The 24,219-nt window shown below is 43.5% G+C and overlaps 1 protein-coding gene across 3 annotated transcripts in view; it reads right to left on the bottom strand.

Annotated features, from left to right (window-relative positions):
- Positions 1-24,219, bottom strand: part of acsl1a (acyl-CoA synthetase long chain family member 1a) — a 196,212-nt gene that overhangs the window by 18,797 nt on the left and 153,196 nt on the right. For 2 of the 3 annotated variants that reach the window (XM_080189405.1, XM_080189406.1), the window contains exons 11-16: positions 22,939-23,016; positions 19,386-19,520; positions 14,334-14,468; positions 11,407-11,502; positions 7,518-7,590; positions 4,414-4,502 (exon numbers count right to left, since the gene is read on the bottom strand). In XM_080189405.1, the coding sequence (XP_080045531.1) occupies positions 4,414-4,502; positions 7,518-7,590; positions 11,407-11,502; positions 14,334-14,468; positions 19,386-19,520; positions 22,939-23,016 (606 nt within the window). Of the gene's footprint in view, positions 1-4,413; positions 4,503-7,517; positions 7,591-11,406; positions 11,503-14,333; positions 14,469-19,385; positions 19,521-22,938; positions 23,017-23,069; positions 23,148-24,219 lie in introns of all 3 variants that reach the window. The other variant, XM_080189404.1, reaches the window with a different exon arrangement.

Here is a 24,219-nt window from a genome sequence, read left to right as displayed (position 1 = left end):
CTCAACAGGAGCTGGGCCTGCTTCCAGAATCACAGTGTGGCTTCCGCAAAGGTTGCGGGACTATTGACATGATTTTTGCTGCGCACCAACTTCAGGAGAAGTGTCAGGAGCAGAATCGCGAGCTCCACACAACCTTTGTTGACCTCGCGAAAGCCTTTGACACTGTCAGCCAGCAAGGCCTGTGGAGGATCATGTCAAAGTTCAGCTGCCCCCCCCAAATCATTCAGATGGTACGCCGGTTCCATGATGGCATGATGGCCAGAGTACTGGATGGCAGAGAATCCTTTGAGGCATTCCCAGTCACCAATGGTGTCAAACAGGGCTGTGTGCTTGCACCCACTGTTCAGCATGATGTTTGCTGCCGCCATGCTGAATGATGCCTTCCAGGATATTGTTGCTGGAATCAAGTACAGAGTAGATGGGAAGCTCTTCAACCTGAGGAGACTTCAAGCTATTACCAAAGTGAACGAGACTGTTCTGAGAGATTTCCTCTTTGCCGATGACTGCGCCCAGTGTACTGGCTTAGAGCCATAGTATGGACAAATTTTCCACGGCTTGTGACAACTTTGGACTCACCATCAACATTAAAAAGACCGAAGTCATACACCAGCCTGCTCCTTATGCACTGTGCACAGAACCCATAGTCACAATCAAAGGGCAGAAACTACAGGCGGTGGACCAGTTCACTTACCTTGGCAACACCCTCTCCCAAGCAATGACTATTGATACAGAAGTTAACTGCAGAATAGCAAAGGCAAGTTCTGCTTTTGGTAGACTGCGCTCCACTGTATGGGAACGTTGAGGAATCAGCCCAGCAACAAAACTGAAGGTCTACAGCACCGTGGTACTCACTACTCTCTTGTATACCTGTGAAACGTGGACTGTGTATCGAAGACATGCAAGACAGCTCAATCATTTCCACATGACTTGTCTTCGCAGAATATTACACATCAGATGGCAAGACAAAGTACCAGACACTGAAGTTCTCTCTGGAGCAAATCTACCATCAGTCCACACACTGCTGACGAGAGCACAGACCCGGTGGGCAGGTCACGTCATCCATAAGCCAGACGAGTGCATACCCAAGCTTTCTGCTGGAATACACTCGCATAGAGGGCAGAAGAAATGTTACAAAGACACCCTTAAGGCCTCCCTGAAGTCGCTCGACATAGACACGACCACCTGGGAAACGCTGCCACAAAAATCGCCCTACCTGGCGCTGCCTCATCCACAAGGGCTGTCAAGTTTACGAAGCAAGGTGCATTGCTGAAGCACAACTTAAACGCAAGCTGCACAAGTCTACAGCCAGCAGCACAACAACTACAGTGCCTACACAAGTCTGTCTAATACGTGCCAGGATATTCTGTGGCCGAATTGGCCTGATCAGTCATCTTTGGACACATCGCATCCAGCCGCAAAATGACTAACGGTGCGGTGGTCCTCATCAACGACGATGGACGAACAACATTACATTGTGATCAGAACTCCCCACTCACCTGACAAAGGAGCAGGGCTCCGAAAGCTAGTTGCACTTGCTACCAAATAAACCTGTTGGGCTTTAACCTGGTGTTGTGAAACTTCTTACTGTGCTTCTAGATGGTAGCAATCATGGGTTTGGAGCCTTGACGAGTTCCTGCAGTGCATCTTGTAGATGGTGCACACTGCTGCCACTGTGCATCGGTGGTGGAGGGAGTGAATATTTGTGGATGGCCTGCTTTGTCCTGGATGGCATAAAGCTTCGATAGTTGTTGGAGCTGCATTCATCAAGTCATGTGCAGAGTATGTCATCACACTCCTGACTCATGTCTTTGTAGATGGTGGACAAGCTTTGTGGAGTCTGGAGGTGAGTTACTCACCACAAAATTATCAGCCTCTGACCTGCTATTGTAGCCACTGTATTTATATGGCTGGTCCAATTCCATTTCTGGTCAATGTTAACACCCAAGATGTTAATTGTGGGAGATTCAGTAACTGTAATGCCATTGAAATCAAGGGGTGACAGTTAAATTCTCCCTGGTCAGTGGTGATCTTAGCCTGGCATTTGTTTGCCGTGTGTGTTACTTACCACTTATCAACCCAAGCCTAGATATCATCCAGGTCCTGCTACAATTGGACATGAACTGTTTCAGTATCTGAGCAGTCATAAATGGTGCAATCAGTAAATTTCCCTACTTTGGACCTCATGATGGAATGAAAGCCACACACCAACTTGACCTGGAACTATGTTCTCATTTCTTCACGGTCATTGGGTCAAAACTCGAACTCCCTCCCTAACAGCACTGTGGGTGTACCTACACCTCAGAGACTGCCATGGTTCAAGAAGGTAGCTCTCTCCTAGCTTAAGAACAATTAAGGAGGTTAAACACATGCTGGCCTAGCCAGTGATGCTCACATGCAATGAGCAAATAAGAACACAATTTATAAAACTGACTGCAGTATCTACAGTGCTATCACCCTACAGTTAACAGCTACTGAATTATTGGTTTGGGTGGCACTTGCTTTTGTTAAGAACTCTATGACAGACAAACACCACAAACAACAGCCATGAGAATAGTTCAACCGTTGAATAGATATTTATACTAAAGCAGATGGCAGCTAAATCATGCAAATAAATACATTTGCTATGACAATCTGAAAAAAAAGCTTTTGATTCACCGAGCAGAAATTGGATCAAGTGTCATTCAGAAAACATTGCATCATAAGGTTTAAGTTGGCTATAGAAAAGGACACAGAACAATCCAGAGTAAGAATAACTAACTGGGGGAAATGCAACTTCAATGAGGTAAGATTGGACCTGAGCCAGGTTAACTGGAATTAAACATAAGAACGCAAGAACTAGGAGCAGGAGTAGGCCATCTGGCCCCTTGAGCCTGCTCTGTCATTCAATATGATCGCGGTTGATCTTTTCGTGGACTCAGCACACCACTTACCCACCTGCTCACCATAACCATTAATTCCTTTACTGGTCAAAAATCTACCTTTACCTTAAAACATTCAATGAGGTAGCCTCAACTGCTGCACTGGGTAGGGAAGTCCAGATTCACAACCCTCTGGGTGAAGAAGTTTCTCCCCAGCTCAGTCCTAAATCTGCTCCCTTTCATTTTGAGGCTATGCCTCCTAGTTCTAGTTTCACTTACCAGTGGAAACAACCTTATAAATTTATGAAGGGAATAGATATATTTCTGTAAGATCCCCCCTCAATCTTCTACATTCCAATCGGTATAGTCCCAGTCTATTCAGTTTCAAATTGGCAGAAGCAGAGGGACCTGGGTGTAAATGTCCACAAGTTATCAAAGATGACAGCACAGTTGAGAGAGTGGTTAATAAGGTATACAGTACTAAGATTTGTTAATAGGGCTGCAGAGTAATGTTAAAATTGTATAAAACACTGCTCTGGTCTCAACTGGAGTTCATTGCTGGGTTCAACACTTTAGACTTTGGAAGGAGTGCAGAATGGTCCCATGAGGATGAGGGACTAGTTACACAGATACGTTCCAAGGGGTGAAATTGTTCTTCTTGGTGAAGAGATTTGATCGAGGTATTCAAAATTATCTGGACAGAGTAGATGGGGAAAAATTGTTGCCGTTGGCGGAAGGATTAAGAATGAGGGGGCACAGACTTAAGTTGGTGTAAAAAAAAAATTCTGTTTTCTGGTACTCTACCGATTGGAACTGTACATGACAGGGAATTCAATGGGTTGGGTCAGTTTTTTGATTGGATTTGTTACTGGTAGTCTACTCACTTCGGTCTCAGCCGCAACCCCCGCATTACTCTGCAGCACTCCTGCCTCTTAGCACCACGCACTTGATGTGCGCATTCCTGTACCCCTCCAGCCTCCTCAACGCCCACATGATCATCCTGGAGATTTCTCCTTGGATGAAAACATGGAACTTACATCTCAGTTAACCAGAATATATAATTAACCAGCACTTTTCATTCCTGGAGCTTGCCAGATAACAGATTTTCCTGTTACTGGCAAAAGGATCAATGGAGATAAGAGGAAAAACTTTTCTGTGGTGAGTGGTTAGGATTTGGAATGTGCTGCCTGAGTGCACAGTGGAAGCAGGTTCAACTGAGGCACTCAAAAGGGAAACGAATTATTCAAAAAGGAACAATTTACAGGGTTACCGGGAGAATGCCACTAAGTGCATTATTCAGAGAGCTAGCATAGTTACAATGGGGTGGATGGTCTCCTTCTGGGCTGTGAAAATTCTGTGACAAATGCTTAGAAGAAGAACAAGCCTTTAAGGAGAGCCTTTAAAGGGGATGGTGGAGGGAGGAGGGGTTCAGGGAGGAAAGATGCCCAGTCAGCTGGCAATCACCTGCAGTTACGTTATTGCAATATTCAGATCCAAAACAAACCTTTATAATATGCTGTTAATAATGCAAGAACACAGAACATTTTCCACCTACCTCACCCTCCCCTTCTCTTGCAAAATAGTTCATTTCTTCCACATCAACAAGCTTAATCAGATTGCAAGGCATTGGAGCTCCAACATGGCCTGTAGGTGAAAGCAGAGAAGTGGAATTGAAGGAACTAACCTGTACGTGCTAGAATGCTACCCTTAATGGGGAGTCTGTTTTAATAGTGAATAATGTTCAGTATTTTAACTTAAATGGCTTCAATCAATATGCTTACTTCAAAATCCATATAGCATTTGTATGGGATGTAAAACTGACCATGGTAACAAGGGAAAAATATATAGTTCAGTATTCTGGGCTGACTTAGTGTTGCAGAGCAAAATTTACCGACAAGCTCAAGCAGTTTTTTTCCTCCTTTGAAATATTTTCAACCAGCATTACAATATTTGCTCCTGGTTGGTGATTGAATATTATAGGTACTCTCCATCATTCTGTGAAGCACACATTATATTCACGTATATTGCTGGTAATATTTCAAACTCAAATCTGAGTGTTATGGGTATACGCATGCTAAAATACACATTAACTACACTACTGCAAGTGAACAAATTAACTTCAGTGCAACTGAACCCAACATTTACAAGATATCACAAATCAGGAACAGAATTTGCGGTACAATCTTTGGTGTAGGGGCTGTGTGGCCATTGTACTGTAAACTCTTGGCAAAATTGATACATATTTTAACCACTCAGGTTGTTTTGTAATCTGAAACATAAAGTACTGTGCTAAGCTTTTGCGTATTCTCACTACTTTGTAACAATACCTTGTGGTCAGAAAACTCAATACATTCAAGTCAGAAATGTGACCGTCAACAAATTTCAAAACGTCGCAGTCTGTTTAAACAAAAAAAAAACACCTGGCTAGAGAGGGTCTACTGGAGAAATAATAGATTTCTAAAAGGGAAGCAAGGAAACAAAGCTAGGAGATACGTATCAAGCAGTTGTGTTCTATATACTGAACAGTAGCTTATTATCATGAAAGCCTGCCCACTATTTACATTGATAGACAAGGTGTGTCGGGGAAATCACTTTTGTACAATCCATCATCCAAACCACTCATCTCCTGAAAGCTCTTGTATGGACACTAGTGGGAATACAAGAGCAGGAGTAGGCCATTTGGCCCTTTGAACCTGCTCCACCATTCTGTAGGATCGCAGCTGACTGGTTGCGGTCTCAAGCTTTACTTTCCTGAGAGCTGGACTCTTTGGCCACACGCATCTGAAAACTAGAGTTCCTCTCCCACACCTGCGCTAGAATTCCAGTGGCAGACAGAATGAGAGAATTCTGGCATTGGGGGCAGTTCAGAGGAGGTTCACTAAATTGATTCAGGGGATGAAGAGGTTGACGTATGAGGAGAGATTAAATAGTTTGGGCTTGTACTCGCTGGAGTTTAGAAGGAGCAGAGGGGATGTGATTGAGGTATACTAAATTTCAAAAAGGATTGATAAAATAAATGTAGACCAAATGTTTCCTCTTATGGAGCAATCTAGAATAAGAGGTCACAGATATAGGTTGAGAGGTAGTAGATTTAAATCGGAAATGAGGAACTACTTTTCGCAGAGGATGGTGAATTTGTGGAACTCGCTGCCCCATAGCGTGGTGGAGTCTCAATCATTGGATGGTTTCAAGAAGGAGATAGATATATTTCTAATAAAAGGGAAAGAGGGATATGGGGAAGAGTTGGACGAGGTGGATTTGAGACCAGGAAGAGATCAGCCATGGTCTCATTGAAGAGCTCGAAGGGCTGAATTTGCCTACTTCTGCTCCTAATTCCTACATTCCTATATTCCTATGTTGAAGAGACACCAACGGTTTACGTTAGGGATGGGGAAGCAAAGGTAAAAGAGGAGGATCCTTTCGATTTTCTTTTTGAACAGTTGGGAGATTGGGAATTCTCGAGAGCTGCCAACAAGACTGTGACGATAATGCTGTTCAACCAAAGTGTTTTTTCATTCCATTTCTTATAAGGCTTTATCACTGGATCGGAAGACTGAGATTACACTGACATCTCTAAAGTGGAACACTTCTCCTTTCATACTTAGCATTTACTTTGTCGTTTTGAGTTTTCAATTCTCAAGCTGATTAAATCTATCCCCCGATCCCCAACTGGAGAAATGAGATATCTGCAGCTCTCAATCAGTAGAAATCATGAACTTGTGTACTTGTCTTCATTCTTGGCACTTCTCATAATTTTTTATAAATTAGCGCAAAAAGGAGCAAGTAATTTTTACACTTTGGCAGAGGATGGCTGAGTGGTGTTCCCCCAGCTGCCTTTCATTGCCCTGCTGAAAAAAACCCCACAGACAGGCCGGGGGGCCCCACCACCTTCCTCCACAGACCGGCCTGAGGGCCCCGCCCCCTTCCCCCATAGACAGGCACGGAGACTCCACCAGCTCCCGCTCCCAGCCCAGGGGCTCCACCACCTTCCCCACCAGGCCCGGGGGTTCCACCCCCCTCGCCCAAACGGCCCGGGGGCTCCACCACACACCCCACCCCACCATCCCCCACCCCACCCCACCCCACCTCCCCCCCCGCCCCCCGCCACGGCCCGGGGACACCACCATCCCCCCCCCACCCCCCCAACCTCCTCCTCTCCCATCGGCCTGGGGGCTCCATCACCCGCAACCTCCCCCCGCCCAAAGCCTGAGGGCTCCACCACCTTCCCAACATGTGATTTACCAGGGGTCCCACGGCAGCAGACCGATTCTGGGATGGTGTGCAATTATCTCACCCATGATTCAGCTGGGCAGACCCAGAACTCACCAAAAGTAACCCATCAGACACTTCTGAATTCATTTGCTGATTTACCACCAGTGGTCACTTCAATTACCTTTGTCAAAAATGACCATTTAGTGTGAGCAGTGCAGTCCACTTTCAACCCGGGAATCCTGGTTTTCATAGTGCGAGGTGTTCCCACCCGCATCAGGCAAATGCCTGGGCCACCCTGATGGAGGTCCAAGCAAAATGAAGGCAAGCAGGCCAGCAGCCAAGAGCAATAAGCACTGACGTTGGGACGACTAAATCAAATTTGCCCCTCATGTTTCTTTAATCAACCAAATCATTGCTCAAGTTTATGAGGAAACAGAAAAGACTTGCCTGCTGACCAGTCTCCAGGAATAGACATGGAACAGCCTGCCGTGCACTCAGTCTGTCCGTAGCCCTCATAAAACTGCAAAAAGAAAGACCAAGACTAAAGTGCATTACTTTTAAAACGAAATATACTGAAGAGAAAATTCTCCCTCCCCCCACCGCACCCTCCCGGACCCAGAGAATAATCTGTCAGCAGCTGGCAGTTAAGGTGAAAATAAGAATCAGAATTCTGAAGTGACAAATACTCCATTTGATGTATGTGACAATTGCAGCAACTGTTCGAGTTGGCATTTTTGTCAACTGACCCACATAACACAGGGCTGGATTTTAGGGGGCACCGCGAAGCACTTGTGCACCCTGGTGAAAATGTTGAGGGGAAAGCATACAGACATCTAATGCTTACAGGGGCGTTAGGTGAGATGTTTCTACCCCCCCCCCCACCCCCCCAACTCCCAAAATAAAATCTGGTCAGGAGATCCCACCTCTGAGCTGCCAGCCAATCAAATGGCTGGGGCACCTTTGCAGTCCCAGCACTGCCCATCAGGCGCAATAATAACGAGGAGTCAGAATGAAAGGAAATTGCAGGGATATCGCTGGGGCCAAGCTGGCAGGCCGTGGAGGGGAGATGGGTGGGGCTAACTCTGGCAAGGGGCTGGACACTTGGCACGGCCCTTTGTTACTGATGCTTAGATCTCACCGGCAGTGGAAATGAGGCTCGTAAGGTCTCAAATGGGCACAAATTGGCCCACGGACAGTCAGGATGCAGTGACAATGAACTGCTTTGGGGAAGAGGGAGACGTAGGACTGGGTGTTCAGGGAAGAGCGTAGGTGTGGGGCCCAGCACTTCCTGAAGGGCCGTTGAGCAACAGCAGTGACAATGTGGTGAGTGGCAGCAGCCTGTGAGAAAGACAGTCAGTAAACAGATAAGTGAAATCTGGGAACTTCAGTGTGGGAAACCAAGACAAGACTAGTTTCTATTGGTGGGTGAATTGAAAAAACCAAGGGGAAGTGAGTATCTTAAGCAGAAGCATGTTAGATCACGAGATGCTTCACAAGTGACTAGGGGGGTATAAACCAAAGCACCAGTTAAAAGGAATGGAATAATTATTTGAAAAGGAGGAACATAAAAGGATCTGGAAAGTTTGAGGTTACAGAAGCAAAGAACTGTACTAGAGGCCTACTCCTGCATTCCAATTTCTATTAAAAGTTGGCTTTATTCACTTAAGTGACTTACACATATTGAACTGAATTTAGGATGATTCATCCTGTAGGAGGTGTCCCAAACGTCAATCTTTCAGGTGCAGGTCATTCTGCACATGTCTGTCTTGACGTTATGGAGTCCAAGTACAGATTGGATCCGTGTGAAGGAGGAACTGAACTGGGAGCCTTGGCAAGAACAAGAGCCCGAGGAGATAGGGCAATGGCGAGACCTGATAAAAGCAGTATCAGAACCTGACCATGTACATACAGGAGTCTGGATGTATTCACAGTGTGAATACAGCAGATTAAAGAATTACTATTAGATATAGGTAGAATTTCAGATTATTACACCTGTTACCACTAGTTACACATGTGTCATTGGTGAGTTGGTTATGAAGGGAATTGAGAATTACCAGTGTTACTTTGATGGATGGAACCAAAGTTCCTCCATCTTTGGTTTCTCCAAAGAAGGCGTTTGATAAGGTGCCTCACAAGAGGTTATTACAGAAGGTCAGGGGGCATGGAGTTGGGGGTAGGGTGTTAGCGTGGATAGGGGATTGGCTGTCAAATAGGAGGCAGAAGTGGGGGTCAATGGGTGCTATTCGGATTGGCGATTGGTGACTAGTGGAGTGCCCCAGGGGTCGGTGCTGGGGCCTCAGCTATTTACCATTTATATAGATGATCTGGAGGAGGGAACCGAGTGTATGGTGTCAAAATTTGCTGACGACACCAAGATTGGTGGAACGGCAAATTGTGCGGAGGGTGTGGAGAGTCTGCAGAAGGATCTAGATAGGCTGGGAGAATGGGCCAGGAACTGGCAAATGGAATTTAGTGTTGGCAAGTGTGAAGTTGTCCACTTTGGTAGGAATAATGGTAGGAAGGACTATTACTTCCATGGTGAAAAACTGCAGCACGCGACGGTGCAGAGGGACCTCGGGGTCCTTGTGCATGAGTTGCAAAAACCCAGCCTGCAGGTGCAGCAGGTGGTCAGGAAGGCGAATGGGATGCTGGCCTTCATAGCAAGGGGGATTGAATATCAAAGTAGGGAGGTCTTGCTGCAACTGTACAGGGCAGTGGTGAGGCCACAGCTGGAGTACTGTGTGCAGTTTTGGTCGCCACACTTGAGCAAGGATATTTTGGCCTTGGAGGGAGTGCAGAGGAGGTTTACTAGGCTGATTCTGGAGTTGAGGGGGTTGAACTATGAGGAGAGGCTGAATAAACTAGGCTTGTACTCGTTAGAGTTTAGAAGAATGAGAGGAGATCTCATTGAGACGTATAAGATGATGAATGGGATGGATAGGATAGAGGTGGAGAGGCTCTTCCCGCTCAGAAAGGACAGTAGGACTAGATGGCACAGCCTCAAGATAAAGGGGGGGCGGTTTAGAACGGAGTTGAGGAGGAACTTCTTCACTCAAAGGGTGGTGAATCTCTGGAATTCTCTGCCCGTTGAAGTGGTGGAGGCTACCTCGCTAAATATATTTAAGACGTGGTTTGATAGGTTTTTGACAGACAAGGGAATTAAGGGTTACAGAGAGAAAGCAGGAAAGTGGAACTGATCCACTTCAGATCAGCCATGATCTTATTGAATGGCGGGGCAGGCTCGAAGGGCTAGATGGCCTACTCCTGCTCCTATTTCTTATGTTCTTATGTTTACATTAACACTGCAATGAAGTTACCGTGAAAATCCCCAAGTCGCCACATTCCAATGCCTGTTCAGGTACACAGAGAGAATTTAGCATGGCCAATGCACCCAACTCCCAGCATGCCTTTTGGACTGTGGGAAGTAACCGGAGAGCCCGGAGGAAACCCTCACAGACATGGGGAGAACGTGCACACTTCGCACAGACAGTGACCCAAGCCAGGAACTGATTTCAGGTCTCTGGCATTGAGACAGCAGTACTAACTCCTGTATCACTGTTCCACTCATGTCACTGTACATGACAGGTTAAGTTGGTGTTACCAGCTTGTGCCAAAACTGACCTCAGGCTATGAATGTTGATGTCAAGAGATCATACGCAGACCATTAAAAAGAGAAACACAGATACAACCTTGAAGCACGTCCCACAGAGACTGCACTGGTGCAGGAGAAGAAAGCATTCGAGGAAATGTGACTCCTGTAAATCCACAAGGATTTCACTATATTTCTGTCTTGCAGGGAATCACCCAGAATTACAGTCTGAGTCAGCAAGACTTCCTGCAGAATTCCAGGGCCCCCCAATGCCTGCATTGGCACTGATGGCATGAGAATCAAATGATAGCAGGTCAGCAGTTGGGAAGAATGGTTAACAGTGCATTGAGGAGGAAATGTCAAGAATGACAAACAAATGTCAAGAATGACAATGCCACTTGGTCAGTGGCATTGGCCAGGATATTGCAGATGGCAGGGACTCAAAAGGAGAAATGAGATTGCTTTGGGGAGACGAAAGCTTGGGGGTGGGGGTGGGGGGGAGAGGAGGTGGGGAGAGAAAGAGGAAGGAAGGAGGAAAGAGAGAGATGACAGCTCCTGGCATGACTACTGCCTCTCAGCACTGACTAATACCACTCAAAAATCCAACCTCTGATTGTGCGTCTGAAAATAAGACTGGCCAACAGTTCCAGGAAACCAGAAAAGCTAATTTCCCACCAGAATCAAAACCAAAACAAAACAAATGTCAGCAAAATTTAAATATGAATATAAATTGAAAGCACAGCTTACCTGACAACCGATAGCAACTCTGATAAAGGTAAGCACAGTCTCAGACACAGGTGCAGCTCCAGTTACCATCAATCTTATCCGACCACCAAGACTGTCCTGTAGACAGAAAGTGGATTGGTAACTATAATATTGATAAAATCCAACGGTCAAGTACTGACTGAACTTGAATATTTCTGAGATTTATTAAATGGAGGATCAGTATTTTTGTTGTTGAATTATATATAAAACACCATGGAACAAATTTCCTTGAACAACTAATTTGAATTTCAATGCCAGTGTGATGGTAGATACATCAGTCAATATGTTGCAATGATTGACTTATTTGAATCAAACAGCATGTGCCTTTGATTGCTTGTAACAGGCTGAGTACAGACTGTACTCAGCCAGCCCATGCTGGCAAAACCCAAAACAGAATTTCTATTGTTAGATGCGACTCTGCAAGTGGGCAGCACTTGCTGAACAATCCAGGGTGTGCTGATAGTTACACTAACAACCAATTGAAAATCAATCAAGCTTGTAATGTGGCTCATTTGCGAAAAGCAGCATATATTCAGATGCCGAGATCTGTTCTCTGCAAAAAGGCACATATTCAGGACTTGCCCCTTGAATTACCCAGAAGCTTGGGGAGCCACAGAAGCATTGAAAACAGGAGCAAGAGTAGACCATTCAGCCCTTCCAGCCTGTCTCTGCCATTCATTATCATGGCTGATCATCCAATTCAATAACCTGATCCTACCTCCCCACCACCCCCACCCTGTCGATATCCTTTGATCTCCTTCACTCCAAGAGATCCCCTTTAACTCCAGCTTGAAAGCATACAATGTTCTGGCCTCAATTTCTTTGTTGTAGTATATTCTACAGGCTCACTACTGAGTGAAGAAATTTCTCTTCTCCTCAGTCCTAAGACCGAGGTGCAGACTTAAAGTTTTGAATGACCTCCTTCTGAACTGTCAGGCATTCCATCAATTAGCTTAACCTGGTAATCCAGGTTAAACTAGCTCAGTATCAGTTGGGCCACAGTGCCTGATTTACACTGGAGCAAGAGTCAAATGGAAGAGAACCAGCTCCTCTCACCTCGATGCTAAAAAAGCTCAGGAACTTTTGATCCAAACTGTGATTTTGTATTCCTGCCCTAGATAACTCCATGTGAAAGCTTCATTTCAGGGCATATGTGAGAAATCTTAGCATTACCGCTCTGTTAGGGCCTTATGATTTACATGATTTGGCCTACAATCTGCACCCACATCCCTGATAAATCCGTAACTTGCCCAAGCTACAATTAATTCCGCACGAGTTAATTACAATAATTCATCAACATGCATGATTTAAGTAAATGGAGAAATTTGTCCTGAAGATTAATCCAGGAGGAGGATATGTTTGGTGTGAAGACAAAAGTGTCATATTGATGTACAAAGCATGGCCCATTGAGAGCTGGTACTAACAGTTTTCTTACAAATGCCCCAAAGCAGCAGCTCTTGATACCAATGGTTAGTGAAACTTGCACATCAAGTTGTCTCGAACAGGAATTCAACATCACAGTTTAGATCAATAGGCTAACAGTTTTTTAAGCTCACAGTATCCAGAGGGATGAGCTGATTCTCTATCACTCAGCCTTTAACTCCAGCTAAATCCAGCGCCGCAGGCTAACAAGCAAAACAAGATAGTTTTCAGGCTAAGCAAATTTTAAAATACTTTTCATCTTTTTGTAAAGTATCCCAGGCCCCACACTGAACATCAAACAATCATTCCAGATTGAAGTTTACGTTCAGACAGCCAAACAGTAAAGGGGACCAAACTGATCCAATAAGACAGGAAGAAAAAGGATGTCCAAAGGATCCCAACATATAAAAGCAGGAGCACAAGGACCTTGCAGAATTTGGAGCATGCATTACATTGCTAAATTAGAAAACATGAACATAAACTAGCAGAAGTGGGTGGGCCAGATACAACCGCTGCCCCCCACCCAACCAGAACCCACCTCTCCAACCCCCGCAATACCCAAAGCCTGCTCTGCAATTAATTAAGAATCAGGACTGATCTTCTACCTCACCCCATGTTCCCACTTTGTTGCCATATCTCCCGATTCCCTGAGTGCCCAAAAATCTGTCAACCTCAGCCTTGAATAAATTCATTAGCTGAGTGCACACTGCTCCCAGGGTGAATTCCAAAGACTCACAACACCCTTGAGTGAAGAAAGTTTTCCTCATGGTCCTAAATGGTCAAAATCTCATCCTCAGACTATGATGCCCAGTTCTAGACTCTCTGACCAGAGGAAACAGTATTTAACCCTGTCAACATCTTGTATGTTTCAATCAGATTACCTTTCATTCTTCAAAAATCCATAAAATAGGGGTCGATTCTATTCAATCTCTCCTCAAGACTTGGGACACGGTCATCATAGAAATCAATCAACTGTGCAATGATGGTTAGCATCCATAGCAGTTGGTGAATTTTGGAGCTAATGCTGATGCTAATAATTAGCCATCAGGTCCAAGTCTTTTTTTTGAATGAACATCAGACAACCATGAGCCACAGATCTTTCAGTTAAACTACAGTTGTAATGCCTAGGATATTTGAAACAGGGTAAACCTGTCTCAGGAGAGATTTTGTACAGCAGAGCATTGTCAAACTTTTCCCTTCATCAACTTTTTATTAAATGAGAAAAAAATTTGCATTGTTATGCTACCCTCAAAAGTAATCACAAAAGTAATGTACGAGGTATTTGGGTAGAGTCAAAGCATCAATTAAATGTAATTTTAAAATGGCCATGTCTGCAATAAAACCTCTCTCTCTCTCATGTACATTTTCTTTACACAGTGAAAAAGAGCAACAGAATAGTACTTCCACATCAGGATTCATTGTTAAACAGTCATTATTGAATAAAACCTCTCTTATTTCTCCAGCAATCACTCATGTCTGACACACACCTGGATTTTACGAAAGACCAACATGTCCCATATGCTGCTGCGTCGCATTATTCCCTTTCGAAGTTCTGCTGTTTTTCTCCAAGTAGCTAACTCCAATATCCGCCGTTTTATAAAACTGTTAGCTTGGCTGTGAACCTTCAAATCAAACTCAAGTTAGATTATCAAAAGAAGCAAATACTGGAGTTATTATAAAATATGAACTGACAAGCGAGTGGGAAGATTTACAGAATCCAATTTTCATCCTATTCCCAAATTAAACAATTGCACACATTAAAACAAAAGGGCTTGTCATGTGGATCCATGACCAAAGACTTTTGCTTCACATCTGTTAGGAGGACCATAAATTTGGTAATACAATTATTCACTAATGAACATACAAATTAGGAGTAGGCCACTCAGTCCATTGATCTTTTGTCATGGAATCATGGAAAAATTAGGAGTAGGCCACTCAGTCCATTGATCTTTTGTCATGGAATCATAAATTGTTGCAACACAGAAATGGGTCATTCAACATAAAGTTTGGGGCTTTCCTAATCTCCACCAATCATATTGTCTAATATCATGCTCCTGATCAATCCCATTCATATTCTTCTATCTGGGGCAACTCTCCACTTGACCATACATTAGACTCCCTACAGTGCAGAAAGAAGCCATTGACCCTGCACTGACTCAGCGAAAGAGCATCTCATCCAGGCTCTCCCCTCCGCTCTATCCCTGTAACCCTGTGATCTAACCACGGCTAATCAACTAACCTACACACTGTTGGGTGCTAAGGGGCAATTCAGCATGGCCAATCCACCTAACCTGCATATCTTTGGACTGTGGGAGGAAAATGGAGCACTCGGAGGAAACCCACACAGACACAGGGAGAATACACAAACTCTACACGGGCAGTGACCCAAGGCCAGAATTGAACCCAGGTCCCTGGCACTCTGAGACAGCAGTGCTAACGACTGTGCTACCATACTTTATAAACAAAGTCTCAGAATCAGTTAACTGCTTGTGGCAGAAAACTCAATATTCTAACCTAAATGTCATTACTGTGTTGAAACCAGTGGAAATATTCTGCTGCTATAATTCCTCATTATAACTGTGACCAACCCTTATTCTCCAACTCTGGTAAGAAAAACAAGATAGTAAGAAGCCTCTCAACACCAGGTTAAAGTCCAACAGGTTTATTTGGTAGTAAACGCCACTAGCTTTCGGGGTTTGCCCCTTCGTCAGGTGAGTGGGGAGTGTCCTGTTTGTGAATAGAACTCCCACTCACCTAACGAAGGGGCAAACCCCGAAAGCTAGAGGCGTTTACTACCAAATAAATCTGTTGGACTTCAACTGGTGTTATGAGACTTCTTACTGTGTTTACCCCAGTCCAATATTGGCATCTCCACATCAAGAAACACAAGAACAAAGGAAGCTGGAGAAACACAGAAGGTCTGCCAGCATGTATCAGGATAGAAATACAATTAATATTTCAAGTCATGGCCTGTTTGTCAGAAATTAAAGGAGGCACAATGTCAGAGCAAAATAAACAAAAAGCAACAACTTTAAGAAGAAATGACAAATGGCCAGGTTTGAAAGGGGGTGTTTTGCATTGAAGCAATATGTGTATAGAATATTTTAAAAGCGAAAAAGAGAGGGGAGGGGGTTTAAGATGGAGGCGAAAGGTTAAAATCTAAAAGTTGCCAAACTCAGCGTTGAGTTCTGAGGGATGCAACTTGCCCAACTGGAAGATGCTATGTCGATCCTCCAGCTTCACTCAAGCACTGCAGCAGGCCAGGGACAGACACATGGGTAATTTCTCAAATCTGTCTTCATAACAGTAAACCCCAATAATAGAACCCCTAGCCCATCAAGCGTGTACCGACGACAATCCCACCCAAGCTCTATCCCCATAACCCCATGTATTTATCTTACTAATCCGCCAGACATTAAGGCACAATTTACCATGGCCAATCCACCTAACCTACGTATCTTTAGACAGTTTGATGAAACTGGAGCACTTGGGAGGGAATCCATGCCAACACAGGGAGAATGTGCAAACTCTACACAGACAGTGACCCCAAATGATGGGTCAAGAAGTTTAAACAGTTTGGGAAAGGTACAAAATATCTGTTGGTAGCTGTAAATCACTTTGATGTCTATCATCTAGAACAGTGGTCGCAGGGTAATTCCCACCAACTTCTTTTTAAAAGCCCCACCAACTATTGTATTCATCTTCTAGAGAAAGCCACACAAGGCCCCAGGAATAACAGAGCACTTAAACAAAACATAATACAATTATCAGAAGGGGGTCAGGAGAATTAAAAAGAGACAGGCTGGCAGGCAAAGAAACACACAGATGAGGAAGAAAATGAGCGAGTGAGTGGAAATGGCTGCCGTCGGTGGTGGTGGAAGCGAACTCGTTGGGGTCTTTTAAGAGGCTCCTAGATGAGTACATGGGATTTAATGGGATTGAGGGTTATAGATAGGCCTGGTAGGTAGGGATATGATCGGCACAACTTGTGGGCCGAAGGGCCTGTTTGTGCTGTAATGTTCTATGTTCTATGTTAAAATGAACAAGCATGACAGATATTATTGGATGATTTAATGGAGGTGTTTAAAATTATGATGGAATAGGAGTGGATAGGTAAAAGTACAGATCTCGAACAAGATTAAATACTTAAGAGGTTTAGGACATGGAGCATGAAAATCTTCTATTGTTATGTAGAGGGCTGACAGATTGTAGAATGCATGGTCATAAGAACATAAGAACATAAGAAATAGGAGCAGGAGTAGGCCATCTAGCCCTTCGAGCCTGCCCCGCCATTCAATAAGATCATGGCTGATCTGTCGTGGCTCAGTTCCACCTTCCCGCCCTCTCCCCATAACCCTTAATCCCCTCTCTTATCAAAAACCCATCAACCCGCGTCTTAAAAATATTTAGCGAGGCAGCCTCCACCACTTCAACGGGCAGAGAATTCCAGAGATTCACCACCCTTTGAGTGAAGAAGTTCCTCCTCAACTCCGTTCTAAACCGCCCCCCCTTTATCTTCAGGCTGTGCCCCCTAGTCCTACTGTCTTTTTTGAGCGGGAAGAGTCTTTCCACCTCTATCCTATCCATCCCATTCATCATCTTATACGTCTCAATGAGATCTCCCCTCATTCTTCTAAACTCCAACGAGTACAAGCCTAGTTTATTCAGCCTCTCCTCATAGCTCAACCCCCTCAACTCCGGTATCAGCTTAGTAAACCTCCTCTGCACTCCCTCCAAGGCCAAAATATCTTTGCGCAGGTGCGGCGCCCAAAACTGCACACAGTACTCCAGCTGCGGCCTCACCAATGCCCTATACAGCTGCAGCAAGACCTCCCTACTTTTATATTCAATCCCCCTCGCTATGAAGGCCAGCATCCCATTCGCCTTCCTGACCACCTGCTGCACCTGCAAGCTGGGTTTTTGCAACTCATGCACAAGGACCCCGAGGTCCCTCTGCACCGTCGCCTGCTGCAGTTCTTCGCCACGTAAGTAATAGTCCTTCCTACCAAAGTGGACCACCTCGCACTTGCCAACATTAAATTCCATTTGCCAGTTCCTGGCCCATTCGCCCAGCCTATCTAGATCCTTCTGCAGACTCTCCACACCCTCCGCACAATTTGCCGTTCCCCCAATCTTGGTGTCATCAGCAAATTTCGACACCCTACACTCGGTTCCCTCCTCCAGATCATCTATATAAATGGTAAAAAGCTGAGGCCCCAGCACCGACCCCTGGGGCACTCCACTAGTCACCATCCGCCAATCCGAATAGCACCCGTTGACCCCCACTCTCTGCCTCCTATTTGACAACCAATCCTCTATCCACGCTAACACCCTACCCCCAACTCCATGTCCCTCGACCTTCTGCAATAACCTCTTGTGAGGTACTTTGTCAAACGCCTTCTGAAAATCCAGAAAGACCACATCCACCGGCTCTCCTCTATCCACTGCCCTAGACACATCCTCATAGAACTCCAGTAAATTTGTCAGACACGACTTCCCTTTAATGAAACCGTGCTGCGTCCGCTCTATCAAGCAATTGCCTTCAAGATGCCTCGCAATTTCCTCCTTAATGACGGATTCTAACATTTTACCTACCACAGACGTTAAACTAATCGGCCTATAATTCCCCGCCTTTTGCCTGGCACCCTTCTTAAACAACGGCGTAACATTAGCCGTTTTCCAATCTTCCGGCACTTCCCCGGAATCCAGCGACGTCTGGAAAATAACCACCGGGTGTTAGTGATGGAAAGGCGGTAGGACTGGAGGGTCTTAACGACATTACTGTTACTAGAGAGGCGGTGCTCGACAGACTGGAGGGGCTGATTGTGGACAAGTCCCCAGGACCGGATGGAATGCATCCGAGGGTTCTGAAAGAAATGGCGGAGGTGATAGTGGATGCCTTGGTCAGAGTTAGTGATCACAGAGGAGACAATGTCGACATTTAGATAGGTAATTTAAGCAAAAGCCAGGGAGGGGTGGGTACAGGCTCATGAAATGGGTACATGGGATTAGGATTTTAGCTCATAGATGAATAAGCACCAGGTTGGGCTGTTTGGACCAACTGGCTTGTTTCCATGTTGCAATTCCTTTATAATTCTATGTAAAATCCAACTGAGAACTCTTTAGACCTATTGTCAATAGATCAGACAGGATTAAGCTGACTGTTGGGTGTCGGAATTCACCGAGTTGCTTGGCAGTATATACAAAGTTTATATAATAAGAATCAGAATATAATAATAGAATAATAATAATAATAATATAATAATCAGAATAGTATAATAGAATTAGAATTGCGGCTCAAAAGCTGGCATTCAGCTCTGGCTTTTAGACAAAACCACTTTCTCAACTTTACTTACAGGTATCTTATGATTTTAGCTTTATTTGGAAAATATCCTGTTATAAATCACTAGCCTGATCTACAAGTTACAATCGGAAAAGAACAATCAAAATTCTGATTTGCTTCACCAAGGAACATAATGCATTTGATTTGTTCTTGCAAATTCTAGCACATCACAGATATGGAGAGAATTTAGGCACACCTTATCATACATCCTGTTCAGCAGCCGAGGAACCACAGGGAAAATAGTTGGCCGCAAAACTTTGATGTCATCCATCAACAGTCTGATGTCTCCCTGAAAGAATCCAATCCGTGCACCATGAGACAGAACCACAATCTGCAAAGGAAATCCCAATCTCAGTGTAAAAGTCATCATTTTCATATTTTAAAGAAACAGGAAAAAACTGCTGCTGTTAGTCCGCATTGGTTAAATTCCTGGGCTCTGACATTGGGTTATTCTCAAAACATTAATTGGTCTTTTCTCTTTATAGAATCACAGAATCCCTACAGTACAAGAGTTGCCAATTGGCTCATCAGGCCTATACTGACACCAATCCCACCCAGGCCCTATTCCCGTAACCCCACATATTTACCCTGCTAATCCCGCAACCCTAAGAGACAATTTAGCACGGCTAATCAACCTAACTTGCACATCTTTGGAGTACGGGAGGAAACCCCTGCAGACACGGGGAGAACGTGCAAACTCCACAGATATTCGCCCAAGGCTGGAATTGAACCTGGGTCCTTGGCATGGAAGGCAGCAGTGCTAACCACTGTGCCACCCACAGATCTGGACTGAAGTTGTTGCACGTTTCTTGCACTGTTTTGGTTTCCTATAATTCTGATGGCCTCTATTCCAGAAAGCCAGTGAAGAATAGCTAAGGAACCAAATCTTTTACACACTTCTATAAGCAGTTATTTACAGAGATGCACAGAACCCACCTCAAAACCCAACAACCCCAGTTTCAGTCTTGTTCTTATTCCCCAGTAAACGCCCACCACCTACATACAATTAAACACTACTAATAATCTCTCTTAAGTCTTCAATATTCAGGACCACTTACAGTTGCAGCACACAAAATTACAAACTTGCAGTTTAACACAATATTTGACGATCATAATAAATGGTGGAGTAGCCTCAAAGGACCGAATGGTCTCCTCCTGCTTCTATTTTCTCTGTAGGCTCTGACATATTTTCTTTCTGTTTAATTGCACTGAATGAACAATTGCAGTTTCCTGTGAATCCTTAGATTCCAAAAGAAAATTGTGGAACTCAGTAATTCTGTAACAACCGATGCTTTCTCTTTATTTGCATTGCAGCTCCACTGTGGTGGGTAAATTGTTGGAAGGTATTTTGAGAGAAAGGATCTACAGGCATTTAGAGATGCAAGGACTGATTAGGGACAGTCAGCATGGCTTTGTGCATGGAAAATCATGTCTCACAAATTTGATTCAGTTTTTTTTGAAGGGGTAACCAAGAAGGTAGATGAGGGCAGTGCAGTTGAAGTTGTCTACATGGACTTTGGCAAGGTCTTTGACAAGGTACCGCATGGTAGGTTGTTGCATAAAGTTATATCTCACAGGATTCAGGGTGAGGAATCTAAATAGATAGAGGGTGGTTGTAGAGAGTTGTTTTTCAAACTGGAGGCCTGGATCCACTGTTATTTGTCATTCATATTAATGATTTGGATGAGAATATAGGAGGCATGTTTAGTAAGTTTGCAGATGACACCAAGATTGGTGGCATAGTGGACAGTGAAGAAAGTTATCTCGAATTGCCACGGGATCTTGATCAATTGGGCCAGTGGGCTGACGAATGGCAGATAGAGTTTAATTTAAATAAATGCAAAGTGATGCATTTTGGTAGACTGAACCAGGGCAGGACTTAGACAGTTAATGGTAGGGCGTTGGGGAGAGTTACAGAACAAAGAGATCCAGAAAAAACCAAAAAAACCAAACACACTTAAAAAAAAATCTTCATTGCTCTGTTTAGTGCGAGAGCAGCAACTCAGTCAATTTTAACTCCCGTACCTTATTAAACACACCACTCTTTGGCCACAATGGGTGGAGGGTCAGTGGATAGCAGCTACCAAATGGCAGAGGGCCAAGGTGGCCAGGGAAGGCACTGCTTCCAGGAAAAGCCCCTGGCACAATGTAGATGGATCAGAATGGGTCGTCAAGGAATTCACCCCCCCCCAACCATTTAATTCTTTCTAGAAGAAATGTAGAATTTCAAGAAGGGAACTATTAATGATACGAAGAATTTCATGCTTCCCCAAAAATGCACCTTTACTTCAATGTCTGCATCACTCTGATTTATTCACTTTTCACGATGAAGGAATTCCTTTCTCCAGACACCACTCAGTATTATGTATGATATATAGCACAGAGACTTGCAATACAGCCCAGTCAGTGCATGCCGGTATTGATGCTCCACTCAAGCCTCGCCTTATCTTTTCTCATCCAAATCTAACATCGTAACCTTTCTCCCACATAAGTTTGTTTAATCACCTCTTAAATACATCTATGCAATCCACTTCAACCACTCTCTGTAATAGTGAATTCACCATTCTCACCACTCTTTAGGTACACATGAACTAGGAGCAGCGGTAGGCCACTCAGCCCCTTGTGCCTGCTCCATCATTCAATAAGCTCTGATTGTAACTTCCCCATCATCCCCGATAGCCTTTCAACACTTTGTTTATCAAGAATTCATCTGCCTCTGCCCTAAAAATATTTGAAAATTGTGCTTCCACTCCCCTTTGAGAATTGGAGTCCCAAAGAATCACTATCCTCAGAAAAAATTTCTTCTCATCTCAATCTTAATTTGGCAACCCTTTATTTTGAAATGGTGACCCTTAGTTCTAGATAAAAAAGTTCCTTTTGATTCCATTTTTGAAGTTTTGGTGACTCTCACCCTGATGTCCACTTACCCACATCCTCTTGAGCCATCTATAAACCTTCCAGAATTTTAAAGACCTCTATTCAGTTCAAAGTTCAACAATTTGGTAAACTTCATCATTAACAAACTTGGCCAACGTGAAGCAAAAGTGGTACATACTTACCTTTCCTCTGTCCAGAAAGATAATGGACAAATACATATTGAAAATGTTACTTATACACATTGCAAATTATTGCAGATACTTTATTGAGAAAGGATTGAGCTGTGTGAGAATGCAAGTAACTATCTGTAATTTTTCAAAGCAAATCATTCTGGCCCCTAATAATTTCCAATCAATTTGCCTTTTGAAATCAACTATGCACAATCTTTTCACTATCTATCAGATCCAAAATGTACAATATAGAATATTTGCACAGCTTTCCAAGCAAAATGGTTTGTTTTTAAGTGAATTGGTTTAAACTAATTCTCTATTTTTTTGAGGGTATCAAACTTTAAGTTTGTATATTATTCATACAAAAAAAATCTGAAGGTAAACTCTTTGTCTCTTTATACGGTTCCCCGGCTGATCTATTAAATTTAATGGAGCTACACAGAGGTATTAAATTATATGTCATCAATAAATTTATTGCATAGACTTGAAATGTGTCATTTACGGGACTGTGACTATTCAATCAAAATGCTGCAAAAGATGAAGTTTTGTAGTTTTCCACGGCTACAGAATGAAAACCCAAAACCTTACCGTGCTATACAAATACCTAACATTAATAACAGTTCGTGTGAATTGTGCACGGTCTTTCTTAACCATTTTAAATTTTTAAATACAGCTCAAGGTCCTGAAGTTCTGTTTTCTTACCTGTACCAAGCGTTCAAACATGTGTGCAAGTGGTAAAAAGGAAATGTGTATGTCAAGGGGTGAAGCCACCCACTGTCCCTGTAAAAACACAACACACAACTCAGGCTTGGGTTTAATCAAAAGAGACCTACCTCCACCAATCGTTCAAACATATGACCCAGAGGCAAGAAAGAGATTAGAACATCATCTGGAGTTGGGACGTTCATATTCTGCATGATTATGGAGGAAGGAAGGAAGGCAGGCAATGAAGTGAAAGGAAAAAAAGATAAGATAGATGCATCCGTGTTTGAATTGAAAGCAAAAATCAAAGTATAGAAGAAGAAAATTTTGAAATTTTAACATCCAAAGTACTCCATGCTTGTCAATCATATTTGTTTAATTGTTAAAAGCTCAAGTGTTCAAATAACTAATTACCTCAGAATATTACAGCTAAAGATTTTATAAACAACTGCTTATTGCTTATGTCATAAAACGTTACATACATAGGGAATCACAGAATTCTGCAGCACAGGAAAAGGGTGTTCAGTCCGATACAGCAGTATGAGCTCTCTGAAACAGTTACCTGCCTCAGCCCATTTCCCATACATTTCAAATATTTAATAATAACTTTGCTTTTAAAAATTATTGTAGATTCTGCTTGTGGCTTGACATGCTATGTGCAGTTGACACTGTAAAAAGAATACAATATATACCAACTTTCCAATCGTTTCTTTCGTGGAGACTTTGCAATCATGTCCCATTAGTCACTGATTCATTGAATTGTGAAAATAGTTGCTTTTTTAAATCTAAAGCTTTCCAAGTCTGAATACCTCTCATCAGGATTGTGAAGTGAAATTGGCAATTTCATTACAATGCCAGTGCTAGAGTTCTGCAATAAATGCTACTTGCTTTGAAAGAGAGCGCTCCATAAAACAAACAACTCATTAAATATTTAATGTCACAGGAGACCGCCAGTAGGAATACATAAAGATGATAGAATAGACACAATTGACACACTGCCTTGTAAAAGTTTCTGGCCATCATTCTGAAGTTGGTCGGAAAGCAGATCAGATGCTTAAATTTCCTCTGCATTAAGCAGTATTATGTCACTTAACTGCCAATGTAGCCTGTCCCCTTTAAGGTCATTCCTGTGGCTATCCAGGTAGCTGGAGCGACTCAAAACGTATTCAGGTCAAATGGAAGTCAGTACAGGTCTCTATAATTTTATAAAATACTTAACTTTCTCTCAGTAAGAGAAGGATATGTTTACATTAAACCTTTAGCATCTTTACCATGGATTAT

This window comes from Carcharhinus amblyrhynchos, chromosome 5 (genome assembly GCF_965287045.1).
Source record: "Carcharhinus amblyrhynchos chromosome 5, sCarAmb.v2.hapA, whole genome shotgun sequence".
Taxonomy (NCBI): Eukaryota; Metazoa; Chordata; class Chondrichthyes; order Carcharhiniformes; family Carcharhinidae; genus Carcharhinus; species Carcharhinus amblyrhynchos.
Note: the sequence above shows the minus strand (reverse complement) of the source record. Positions and strands in the feature narration are given on the sequence as shown.